The following is a 12,906-nucleotide window of genomic DNA, read 5'->3' on the forward strand; positions in this document are numbered from 1 at the left end:
CAATCGCATAAATTGCTAGTTGCACTGAAAACGTGCAGCGATGTAAGCCTACATTTCAAATATCAGATCAATGTTATATTTTTACGATTTTGATTGACCTTGATTTAAAGATGAGGTAGCAGGCAAAACCTGTGAAAATTAAACATTTCAGCAACAAGCTACTTAAAATCGGGTTACTAAAAACATTGTTAGGCTTCAAACAGGAAAAAGCGTAAGCCTATCCTTAATTCAAACATAGGTTTTTCAAAACGGTATGTAGAAATCTAAATCAAACAGAAACTAGAAAATGGACAATACAGATTGAATTTTATCAAATATATCAATACCTAAAGACAAAACAAGAAGTTTTTGAAACCAAAACTCGACAGTAATGATTTTTAAACATATACCATTTCTATGAGCACAGAATTATGACGACATTGGATTCTTTAAAATACTCTCAAAATAGGGAAAAAACCGTTCGGTGCTATTAACTATTAATCAGCGGCAGAGTATGAGGCAATGAGCTGGAATAAGTCCAATTAAGTTGGAGCGAAAACCGTGTCTTGTTGTTACGTCGCCCTCTTATCTTTGATAGTAGCCACGTCCGTTTGGCTAGCGTTCAGTCAGTGACAAGTTTTGTTGCAGGTTCCGCTACCGAAAGCGATGTTTAGATGTGTAGTTTAGTTTTTTTTTTTCTGGGTGCCGCCATCGTCAAATGTCAGCCATTTTCAGTGCAGCATTCGCTATGCAAGACTGCTTAGATCTGATTTGCTGCATTTAGAATCTGTTGCGAAAATACTTGACCAAGTCAGCCAATGAAGATCTATGACGTTGTTAATACCTACCACATTTTGAAACTAACGCTTTGTTTCGTTTTTGCAGATATATCAAGAGAGAAGTGGATGAGAGAAAGTCGAGAAAAATTTGATCACTTTCTAACTTGCTTTTGTTTTTGCAGGTTTTATGATATGTGTGCTTTACTGGCTGTTCGTTCAGGAAATATTACCAGGTACCATCTTATGCTCTGTAGTTATTTTTGTGATCTCTAATTGCATGATTTTTGTATTCTACAGATTTCAGAAGCCAGTAAAGCATAAAAAAGGGACATATAGTACTTACAATTCAAAAGTCAGTCAAGATTATTATTATTGGTTTTCAGTATTGTATGATGCACAAAAGTGGATTTTGAACGTTTAATAATTTTATGTGAGTATTTATATATTTTCTATCATTATAATTCATATAACTTCTTTTTTTTGAATGGAATTTATTTGACATAAAACAAAAAGCCAAAGCTTGTCTGAAATAATAACAACATGTTCGTTTATGGTAAACACTGCATGCAAGTGCTTTTGTTTTCCTTTAAATATTTTGTTTAAATGCAGATCACACATTTTTTTGGAAGTAAAAAGGTTTTGTCTGCAGTCTTTCATAACCATATTAGAGTATGTTTTGACCAAAATGAAAATTAAAACCTGTTCCAAAACATAGCAGCACAGTTTTAAGGTAAGCACTTCACACAAATGATTTCAATAGTTCAGATCACAATCCCATAGTTCAGATCGGACAAGCCTTCTACGTCGTACACATCAGCTTACTGCACTACAACTGCACAATTACTGGTTAGTGCACATTTGTAAACTTCTCCTGGATGTGTTTATATCGCAGATTAGGAACATCCAATAGATTTCATTCCACGACAACTTTCACGGTTTTCGGAAAAGAAAATAAGCGTAAACGACATTTAAGTGAACTAGTATGCTTTTCCTGGTAGACTTATACAAAACCTCCCTCCGGGCCACATCGTAACGATACTCCGCAATCAAAATCATGTTATCCTTCTACCCATCATAACAAGGGAAAAACAAGTTTGGCTTTATTGTTATTCTTTGCGTAAAAACACTGACATATAATTTGTGATTTATATCAATACTTCTCCAATTGAACAAGACACCCGCAATAATTGTTTTTCAAAACTACCATTTATATTGAACTTTGCTGTTTAAAGCAAGTTCTCAAATTAACCCAACTACGCATGCGGCCAATCTCATATTATCTCCAGATCCAAAATCTTTACAAAAACAACTCAGATTCACGTTTTTACCAAAACTCTTGCATTTTTTTGATTTTCAGCGCTGCCGCTGCGTGCTTTAAGTCGGTGCGCCGCAATTTTGTTTTATATGCCTTTAATTTTTTTAAAGGCAAGAGTTTTGGTAAAACTCTGGACTGTGATGATTTTAAAAGCCTTATATGGGAGCCGATAATTTTGAAAGGCTACTATAAAAACTTTAATAATCCACAAATTATTGCAAAAAATTTTTATGGTAGATTTATGATAAAGCCCAGACTTGTGATACGTTTGCATCGAGTATCGCTTGACATATCGCCGCCCGACAATAGTTATTTAACGGAGCGGTATATTAGGAATAATACTTAAATAAATACTGATAAACTGATAAGTTAAATGACGAATATAACGGGCAAAAAAGACGTGAAAAAGCGACGTGCTTTATTATTCAAACGTTCCGGCAAATATCCAAACATGGACCAATATTATTGACATAATTATAAAATGGAAAAAATTGTCATTTTAACCGGATTTATTGACTATTCAAACGACCTTAAAATGTAGAAAGTGTAATAACGTACAAATTCAACATTGAATACGACGTAACTTTATGCGGTCACAAATATGTTTCTGTTTGACGTCATAATGTCAGTACGAATTTCGTGGATTTAAGCTGGCCGGAGGTTTCCAGTTTTTTTTGTTTTGTATTTTGATTTGACCTCTTCAAACGCTTTTAGTTTCCAAGTTTCTCTTGCGGGGTTCAGCATATAGCCACGCTTATTTCTTCGTCAATCATAACTTTGCATTTAAAACTCTTTACGTTTTTCTGTATCTTCGCACAAACGGTTTGCAGTAGTGCGAAAAAAATGGCCAAAAATATCTATTTGAATTTTGTACTAAAGATGACAGACGATTTATCTTCAGAAATTGGTAAATGACATCTGACTTTTTTAAGTTCACTGGCTACTCAATGCTTAATGTAGGGATTATTTAAACACTGTTAAACGTGTTCACGTTTTGGTGGCGCTGAAAGGTGGCAAATTTAAATTCGAAAATTGCCTACTTAATTGAGCCATCTCACACGCAACAATGCTCGTTGAACGACGAAAACAATCGTGCCGCTGCCTAGCAACCGATTGTATCATAATCCTGGAATGCAAAACACAGACAACACAAAACGCTGGTGCCTGCCAGGTTATACACATAAGCACTAAGAAATATCTGATAACAGTGTTTTCAATAACATTGCATCATAGTGACAATGGAAAAACATCGTAAAATTTGTGTTTTTTTACGGGAACTGAAATTTACCTTTGCCCTCATCCAGGAAAAAACAAGAAAGCGGACATAGTTGATAAGTATTGTAGCGTGCACAGAATTAACAGAATCACAGAATTTCTAGTCCATTAAGTTTACTGATTGTACAAATGTATACATTCAACATTTTTATGCTTTTTCCAGTTGAAGGGGCGTGTCGCAAGAGTAGTGAAAAAAGACATGAAGAAACTGATTGTCAAGAAAGGCCGTGGCCGCTATAAGAAATACAGCAAAGGCCGGATTCTGGCTTTCAACCTTTTCCAATTATCGCAGTATTACGAGCAACTCATACACAACATAACCGGGGTAAATTTATAAATTGATGTTTTGATTTGGCAGATATGTTTTGTTGCCGTTTGTAGTTTGAATCCGAATTTTAGTTAAATGTACTGGTTGGTTGGTTTTTGTATGTGAAAAAATATGGAAATTGGACGCTTTCGAATAGATATATTTTAGGTTATCTTAATAACTTTACTGTAGAAATACATTTTTTTGCTAAAGCACTTTTTTTAATCAGTAGTTATTGTAACTAATGCTTTTAGAAAGTTTTTTAGAAGTTTTTGCTCTGATATTTTACCTTTTCTTGGTCTAGTTTTATTTTACTGTAATTTTTTTCCTGGCTAACTTGGAACAAATTTGTTTGCAGAACAAGCAGATAGACTGCACCGTACCAAAGCCCAAGCTGGTCTTGGACACAACGAAGGAAGGAGCGGTAAGAAAACTTGTCTTTTGTTAATTACAATTTATTAAAGCAAGCTAACGGTTTACAAAACAAATAATTAGAAAAAAAATCTTCCTAATTACCACAAAAACATGTTTTGAAGATTTTGTTAACCGCAAAATTATTTTGTTGCTGAACGCTAGGTCACGGGATTCCCCAAACCCAGTTTTCATTTACTTGCACCATTCCCTTACCACGTTAGCAACCTAATGAACAGTAGATGCGCAACATATTTTTATTAACCGCAAAATTCTAATTTGAGGTCAAGCCAGATAGCCGTTAAGGAGCGTATACGTCGTATATACATTTCATTGCTATCGCTTCTGCAACCGCCAAATAAAATCTACCCAACGAAACGGAATCAAAAGCACCAAATACGGAAATGCTATGAAACTTGTACTTTAAACTTAAAAATGGAATCTCCGAGCTCGTTGTTTGGTGGATGAAGGCTATAATGAACCTTGTACTTATTGATTTAAGTTTAGCATGCTAGGGGAACTTGTGTATATTAAATAGATTTATTTAATACAATGAAATATGTTGTCACTTGCAGAAGTGTAAAGAGACAGCCGTTACCGATGACTGCTTGCAAAACCTCAAAATGTACGCTGACGATTTGTTTAATACTTTACTCAACGTGGGACAAAAAAAGAAAGAAGTACAGAAACAAATAAGGAAAGATGAAAAGGTGAGTCAAAGTTAAACTTGCAAAGTAAAATTAAGTTTATTTTCACACTGGACCGTCAAATTCAACTTTTAAGCAAGCAAAACGAATATGTAAGCTAAATTATAATTTTACTGCTGTAATATTTACATAAAAACAGACCTAACAGGAGTAACTGGGGAAGTAACTAAATGTAAGCAATTTTAAAATATCTTGCTTGAATTGCAGTGGCTCGAAAAAACAACAGTTTACTCTGTGGCTTCGAATCTGTATGCACTGTCTACAACTTCTATTTTAAAAAATCCTAATTGCAACACTACTTTACTCTGGGATATATTTTTTTATTCTAAAGAATATTAAACTCCATTCATTATTTTATTTCGTAGTTTTGCTGACAGTTTCAAACAAAATTGTTTTGCAGAATCTGAATAAATTGCCGATGCGTGAAGTGCCGGATACCATGCGAATTGCAACTACGAGGAATGTGACGTCACGCACCTCGCGCAAAAAATCCAATAAATTAGGCCTGAAGTAAACCTGCTTAACGTATGATAAAAACCACGTGGCGTGACAGAGTTAAACAGCAAGTCGGTTTAAATCTTATCAGCCTAAATGTCAGCTAATGAATTTGAAGTGATATCAAAATGAAAAACGTCAGCAACAGAAAAACTGAAAAACAAAGTCACAGGTTGGATTTTGAAGCAATTAAAATTGTTGGATGGAAATAAAAAAGCATATAATAGAGTAACGGCAACGTATAATTCCAACTTTCACAGCAGGTTTGATTTTTAAAATATTTATGTTCTACCAAGAAACCGAAAGCAGAAACTGATTTGCTGTAAACTATCAAAAATATATTATCAGCTTTTGTCATTTTTTCTTCTATATTCCAGCATGGCGCGTTTTATTACGGATAGAATGCTCACAAATTACGTCACGACACGACACGTGCCTATTTCAACGAATGTTGCTCCAGGAAAATCAATTGAAGTTTTTCTCTGCATTTTTGACGAGACTTGCTGATTACTTGTATCAGCTCTGTGATTGGTCGGTTTTCGGGCGCGGGAGTGACGTTTGAGAAGGAAGCGCTATGATTGGTCGAAAAAAAAGAAAAAAATGAGACAACTTGTTCGATCTGTCATTCCTTTTCATTCCAATGGTGAAGAAAGCTGTGTCGGTGGAGCGACTCACCAATTGAGAATAAACAGGTAATTTGCGAGTTATAAATTAACTAGCCTGGTGTTTGTGCAGAATAAACTCGGGTGCACACTTGTTGACTTCTGTACATATACCAGAATAACATTTACCAGAATATGTTTGACTTATTTATCAAATACACGATATTGCTGCTGGATCGTATGTTTCAGGTCGTCGGATGGTTTCAATCGCTTCGGAGAAACATCTACCACAGCGAAGAAGAAATACTTTATGAAACTTCCTAAAATAGGCGAGTAAATAAATGATTGAAGTTTATGTACTTATCTATATTTTTGGCGTTAAATGGTAATAGTTTGTATGTCCAAGTGTTGTTGCCTTGAATTCCAAATACTGCTTCTGCTTTGTTTTGCAGGGATTGGATTTCCGGCGGAAGCGTAACAAAGATGGGGGAACTTTCGGCTTCAAGTTAAGTTGCTTGTTTTAACGCTTATATAATGTTAGGTTACCTAAAATAATATTTGCTGCATACACTGACGACTCATAATAGTTTGCAGAAAGTTAGTAAGAGTTTTAGGCAGAAGTGTTTAGAATGAGCGTCAAATATGCTATACATCAAAATTTAAAACAATTTACAGTTTCAATGCTGGTACATCCATGTTTATATTTACTCAAAATGGTTTTGGTTTCAGATCATGGCGTGACTAAGGTTTAAAGACTTCTAAATCTGAACTTGACAGAAATCGCACTGAAGCTTTAATGTAAGTAAACTATAAATAGAAAACACGAGCGTTGTGAAGTTAAACATATATTAGAATTTAAACTATCATTTATACCGTTGCTTCAACGGATAGCAAGCCCGGTGTGTTGCATGGCATGATGTTTGTGCATGTTACATTGTTTTGCATGTCACGTGTGTTTGTGAGCTGCTATTCAGTTGTCAGCATCGGTAGAATTGATTAAAATTGCGATATTCCTTTTTACATAAGTTTAACAGAATGCGATTGAGATATTATTTAGATTTCTATTATATTAGTTTTAGGTTTTTTTTATCAAACCAGAATGCTGTTGTTAGTTTTGTTGCAGACGTTCGAAGCAGCAGCCAAACATCGGAAACAACTGCGGTGACAAAGATTGTGGAGAAACCCTGATCGGATCAACGTAATTGAAGCACAACATTCCAAATGTAAGTGTTTATCTTATCTAGTTATGTTACTTTTGAAGGTCGCTGGTCGCGTCAATTAAAGCTAATAACTATATGATTCTATTTAAATAAGACGGAAATGCTCATGCCTTCCGAATAGGCGAATGAATAAAACTTGCTACAAAAGTTATGTTATATTTTGTTTATATGCCACTGGCCGCGCACTTACCATTTTTATACTTGTTTTTTAGTCACTTCGATAACATCAGGAGAAACAACTGGGAAACATTGGTGGGTCTTCGCGTGGATAAGATCCTTCAACTGGATAGGAATGACGCATTTAGCGATCGATGACGTCATCGTGCACTTTCGGTTTAACCTTCGCATGGTCATGATCCTTCCGCATGTAGATGACCGTGATGACGAAACCTGCGATCGATGACGTTATCGTGTACTTTGTATTTGTCCACTAATAAACAATCTTTCATACATGTTATATTTGGTACACTTCAAATACACATCACCATTGTTTATCAGTTTGCGTGTGTAATATTTTGTACCAACGGTTTTATTCTGCTTTAACGCCTCTGTGCATCGTCCAAACTTTATTCTCTTATATGAGTTGTTGTGCCGCCATTTTTAATGACAGAACAATTCCCTGTCCTTACTAACATAGTGTTTCCACACTCCATCACTGTTTTTTCACCCCTTTAAATCTTCCACAATCCATTTTTAGTCCTGCTTCTTGCGTTGTTGCGAAACAAATTTTCCTGATAACATATGTTATAGCTACATCTAATACACAGAATTATTTTTTTAATAAATAATTTCCCATAATTTTCACGATATTTCGTTCTACGTCGCTTTCGTATTTCCCTTGCTCACAACATTTTATTATTGTTAGAAATTTCCACCCTTTTGGTCTTTGAAAAGTTTCAATTTTGTCCCACGAATCTTAAAATAAATAACATATCTCCGTTCCCCACTAAACTTCTACATCGTCCATTTAACGTCTGTCCTTTAGTTTGTCGTAGTAGTACCTTTTTTTGCCTAACCATGTGTGTGAAACTTGTTCTTTGTTTACTTCAATAATACTAAATAACACGTTTTATTTCGGTTCGGTGTGTTGTTTTTTTAGGTAAACCACCAATCAGAGCAACATCGCAAAACACAAGAGAATTAGTTTACAAAAAGTTTGACGTTGGGTTACAAGGATTCGAAGGCTTCGCGAGATTCGATCCCATGACTCACTGCTTTCTACCATTTGCTGCAAACCACTACACTAGCAAGCTGCTTCTTGTTTATTGAATGATTCTTTTATATAACTCTAGAACCGCAGTAAAAAACGCTCTGGTACTACAACATATAAGGACCATTTAAAGCTAGGTTTCTCGTCACCAGCCGTGGTGTAGAGGTTAGTTCCTTGCTTCTCAATCCTCTCACCACTGTTCGAACCCCGGTAAAGATAAACTCTGCCCCGGTAACCGATAACACACTTTGGGTTCGAACGTTGCCCCTCTGATAGAACTCTGTGGTGATCCTCCTTGATTGAGGTCTCTCCCCGTTGTAGCAATCTCATCTCCCGCTTCCCAGACTCTAAGCCATAAGCCGTCAGTGAGCTAAAGTTTTTCCGCTTCTCTATGTGTGTCACTCCACTCTCAAACCTTAAGACCGTACACCTACCTAAATGAGATCACAATTAAAAGGTAATTTTGCACTTTTTTGGAAAACCGCCCAATATAATACAACAAAAAAGGTGGGGAATGTTGTAGAGTAGTATTTTTAGACACTTTTGGGGGGCCTGAGAGGTGGAGGGCCCTTCGGGCCCTGCTTGCGCCGAAGGCGCAAGCCCTTTGTACGGAAGAGGTTGAGGGTTCTTCACATCACTTTGAGGGGGGGGGGGATCGATGGCTTCGATTCGAACCATTGGCTTCGAACCGGCGCTTTTTTCTATTTACCCACTACACCGCGCAAGCGCCCTTCGGTCTAAGGGCTAAACTGACTTATGACTTGTTCTTTTCGTCGATTCTTATGTCATCAAACAAAATATTTCTGCGTTTGAACGATCAGCGTGAGGTTGATTAGCTTATGGGGGGCATGGAAGCCAGTCAGGGGGATTGGGGGCACTCATGGAAATGGGTTAGGCCCATGGGGTGGCTTAGAGAGTGATGAGATCAGAGCGGGGAGAGACCTCAATCAAGGAGGGTCACCAGTGAGTTTCATCAGAGGGGCAACGTTCGAACCCGAAGTGTGTTATCGGTTACCGGGGCAGAGTTTATCTTTACCGGGGTTCGAACAGTGGTGAGAGGATTGAAAAGCAAGGAACTAACCTCTACACCACGGCTGGTGACGACAAACCCAGCTTCAAGTGGTCCTTATATGTTTTCGGTTCTAGGCTTCAGCCAAAAACTAAGCAGTGATGCAGCTTTTGGAATTCGAACCCAAATCTCCAGCATATGAGGACAGGATCTTCACCGCTACACCACGAGAGGTGACGGCAAACCCACCCAAAAATGATACATTTGTGAGTTAGACGATTCCTTCCCGAAAAAAATAACAAATTTTGGGAGAGGGTTAGAACTACAAACCATAAGTTCTATCGACCAAGCAGCTTACCATTAGACCACAATGGACACGAAATCGCAGGGCGGGTTTCCTTAATGATATCGATTTCTTACCTATTATTGTCTTAATTTTTGGACACACAGACCATACATGTAGACGATTTTTTAGTGGTTGGGCAAGCAGCTCGTTGGTACAGTGGTTATGCAGGCAGGTAGTTAGGTTGAGAGTAAGGCAGACAGGCAGGCAGTAAATCTCCAATTCACTGGTTCGAACCTCTGAAAGGTCGAAAGGCTGGATAGAAGTTCACAGAAAAGGGCTGCCTGTCCGCTTTCCGAGGAAACTGACTCAAGTGACGTAGGAAGGCCAGAAAAAAACTTGATTTTTACGAACAACTTCAACTGTAAAAATTGTTGTTTTTTTGACCAAGTGTGCAACCACAACAAGTGTGCAACCACAACACTGTGGACATATGTGAGGGGACCATAGCAACGCTACTTAATGTTGTAGTTGGATCGGAGTATGACAATTCTTGTTCTGATCACACCGGAAGTCTCAAAATCTGCTGATAGGAAGTAGTGTAAGGTCCAAATCCTTTTGCTCTTACGTTCTAATTTCTCAGATTTTTGTTTGTTTGTTGACCTCCCGTTACGACTGACTTGGGATCTACACTGAACCCTATCCAACAATACGGAAATATGGGGTCTAACAAGAATAAATATGGTATAACGGCATCAAGCCAATGGAGGATAAAAATGACATAAAAATGTCAAAAAAACGGCAACCTAAAATAGCGTATATTATAGCTTAGAATGTAGAAGCATAACTTGAAAACATACTACAATGAAAGATGTTAAGTACAAACAAAGACCAAAACCAATATAATTACAAAAAGGACACAATTATGAGTCTTTAAATATGTAACCTAACATAGAATATAGTATAGAATAACGAAACACACCTAGAATAAACACAGTGCTATATGTGTACACAAATTAACGGCAAAACAACGTTTTAAGTAAACAAATAAAATAACAATAAAGTATGAGTAACACGCACGCAAAAATAAGCAACATTTAAATAAACGTTCAACAGTGTCTGTACTCATGCCAAAAATTTGGTTATAATTCAGAACTATTAAAATAATATAAGTAAGCATTGCCAAAATTGACGATGAACAAGAACTAAATTACATAAATATTTTGGAATGTTAGAATTTACAAGAAACAACAAAACGCAAAAATATAATTACGATACAAATGTAGCTTTAACTTATTCAATACACAAAGTTGGTTTTATTTAAGCGAACACAGAAATGTGAAAACAAAACACAAGTTCGAAGTTCTTCGGAAAGTAAGTTCTTCATCGGGAACAGAGCGTCGAGAATGTGGTTGAAGATCGTCCGCTGATTATATGGTTGTTGTTCCAAGTCTGAATATGATAGGAGTGCTTCAACTTGTGACCAACATCGTCCATAGAATGAACTCAATCATTACCCGACATCGGAGCTCCTGAAACAGAAACATACAAGAGACAAAACAATGCAATTCCATACTCTCATATAGATCGCTTAACATATTCGCAAAATATAATATACTGAAAGCTAGACAGTGTGCACCCTGTTGGCTATCAGCAACCTAATTGAAAAAAGTAAATTGTTCGACTATAATTTGCTACATACAAACGCCTTAAGTTCATTAAGTGTTAAAATAATTTTAATAATGCGCTTACTTATTAATGTGAATGATTTAACCGATGCTGACAACTGAATAGCCGCTCTAACACACAAGTGACATGCAAAACAATTAATGTAACATGCACAAGCATCATGCAAAACAACAACAGGCTTGCTATTCGTTGCAGCAACGGCTAAAGAGTCACAACTATTATTAATCCCCTCTAATTCATTGGTTGATTTGTAAACATTTTATTATAGAAACTCCCGAACCGGTACTTGTGCAGCAAAACGTCTATCTAAAAGAATATAATTCATGTAGATTTGCCTCAACACGTACCTGTATATAGTTCCAATTCATCCAATGGTTAGTTCAAGCGCAAATCCGACTCCATTACGCAATGCCTTCACGACATACAGGAGATCTGTGGCAAAAACACAAATATTAATATCTGACGAATTATAGTGCATACAAAATAAAGTTATAAAATTAACCACTTCTAACTCTACTCCTGCCTCACAGCTCTTTTGCTTACTCTGTGTTACGTTGTATCTGTAGATTTAATATTATTCTGGTTACTTAACTTATTAAGTATTTCCGATGTATGTAGTTCCCATTCATCTAGTGATCAGTCCAATGCCGATATTATTCCCCGGTGTCTTAACCGCAAACGGGAGATCTGCAATAACCAATGTAAATATTAAAGTTTGATTGCTGTTTGTTTTAGAAATGAAAATAAAATAATATCAGTGCATATTTGACGCTCCGTTTGTTAACGCTTCTAATCTTTACTCCTGCCTCACAACTAGTAAGCTAAACTCAAAACAAACGACTGTTACAAACCAGGGAACGCCAAATAAGCAACATCACATTTAACTTTCTGGTTACTTAACTTAATTAGGCCTTTCCGATCTTTCCATCTTCTTCGATCACTCCGCCTCCAGTAATTGTCTGCAAAACAAAATATAAGCAGTACCAGGAATTTGACATAACGTAATATTAATTACAAAAAGCTTAACTATATACCAACATGTGAAGACAGGATAAGTGCACTTTTATACTATTTCCCCATGTTGGCCCCTACATATTATACTACGTGATACAAGTTAATAGATAACATATAAAAATACATTTACTCGCCTGTTTTCGGAAGTGTGTGTTGTGTGCCAACGAAGCCCTCTTCCGTAAGAACGATGTTTCAGCGTCCAGCCAATCAATTCCCGAAGCCATCCGACGACCTGAAACAAAGTGATCCAGCAGCAGTATATAGTGTATTTGAAAAGTGAATTAAACATAAACGCATAACTTATTATAACAAGGTATCAGTGCGAAGTAAACAAGTGTGCACCCGAGTTTACTTCTACAAAGACACCAAACAAGTTGATTTACAACTCGCAAATTACCTGTTTATTCTCAATTGGTGAGTCGTCCCATCAACACAGCTACCTTCACCAAGTTGTTCACAAGGAGTGACAGATCGAAGGCGCAAGGACAAAGTCGCCTCACTTTTTTTCTTTTTCTTTCAACCAATTAGAACGCTTGCTTCTCAAACGTCATATGGGCGCTCTTCAACCGTCCAATGACAGGCTTTATTGCATCAATCAGTGAATTCCACTT

At 36.7% G+C, this 12,906-nt stretch overlaps 2 protein-coding genes and 1 long non-coding RNA gene across 9 annotated transcripts in view; 1 reads left to right on the forward strand and 2 right to left on the reverse strand.

The window, feature by feature from the left end:
- The window catches only part of LOC145228631 (uncharacterized), a 170,681-nt gene that overhangs the window by 57,217 nt on the left and 100,558 nt on the right, over nt 1-12,906 (reverse strand). The gene's annotated exons all lie outside the window — the stretch shown is intronic.
- LOC145228625 (uncharacterized) lies at nt 442-6,189 on the forward strand. Of its 2 annotated transcripts, XM_080093749.1 has the most exons (8): nt 442-991; nt 1,056-1,188; nt 1,368-1,604; nt 3,512-3,673; nt 4,014-4,079; nt 4,642-4,776; nt 5,174-5,960; nt 6,120-6,189. In XM_080093749.1, exons 4-7 carry the CDS (start codon nt 3,548-3,550, stop codon nt 5,285-5,287), a joined length of 441 nt encoding a protein of 146 aa, XP_079949875.1. In that variant the 5' UTR covers nt 442-991; nt 1,056-1,188; nt 1,368-1,604; nt 3,512-3,547; the 3' UTR covers nt 5,288-5,960; nt 6,120-6,189. The 2 variants fall into 2 exon arrangements, with proteins under 2 accessions (XP_079949875.1, XP_079949876.1); XM_080093750.1 differs by lacking the exons at nt 442-991; nt 1,056-1,188 and having other exon boundaries at nt 1,231-1,604.
- On the reverse strand, nt 10,311-12,597 carry LOC145228741 (uncharacterized). The gene is made up of 4 exons (XR_013860247.1): nt 12,430-12,597; nt 11,874-12,240; nt 11,629-11,713; nt 10,311-11,124 (listed from the first exon to the last, which is right to left on the reverse strand). It is a non-coding gene; the product is annotated as an uncharacterized LOC145228741 (long non-coding RNA).

Source organism: Phallusia mammillata, chromosome 5 (genome assembly GCF_965637545.1).
Source record: "Phallusia mammillata chromosome 5, kaPhaMamm4.hap1.1, whole genome shotgun sequence".
NCBI classification, from domain to species: Eukaryota; Metazoa; Chordata; class Ascidiacea; order Phlebobranchia; family Ascidiidae; genus Phallusia; species Phallusia mammillata.

Bases quoted from the DNA above. Each gene is read 5' to 3' on its own strand.
- LOC145228625 (XM_080093749.1), top strand. From the start codon at position 3,548: ATGAAGAAACTGATTGTCAAGAAAGGCCGTGGCCGCTATAAGAAATAC. The intron at 3,674-4,013 runs GTAAATTTATAA...ATTTGTTTGCAG, and splicing joins TCATACACAACATAACCGGG to AACAAGCAGATAGACTGCAC. The intron at 4,080-4,641 runs GTAAGAAAACTT...TGTCACTTGCAG, and splicing joins ACACAACGAAGGAAGGAGCG to AAGTGTAAAGAGACAGCCGT.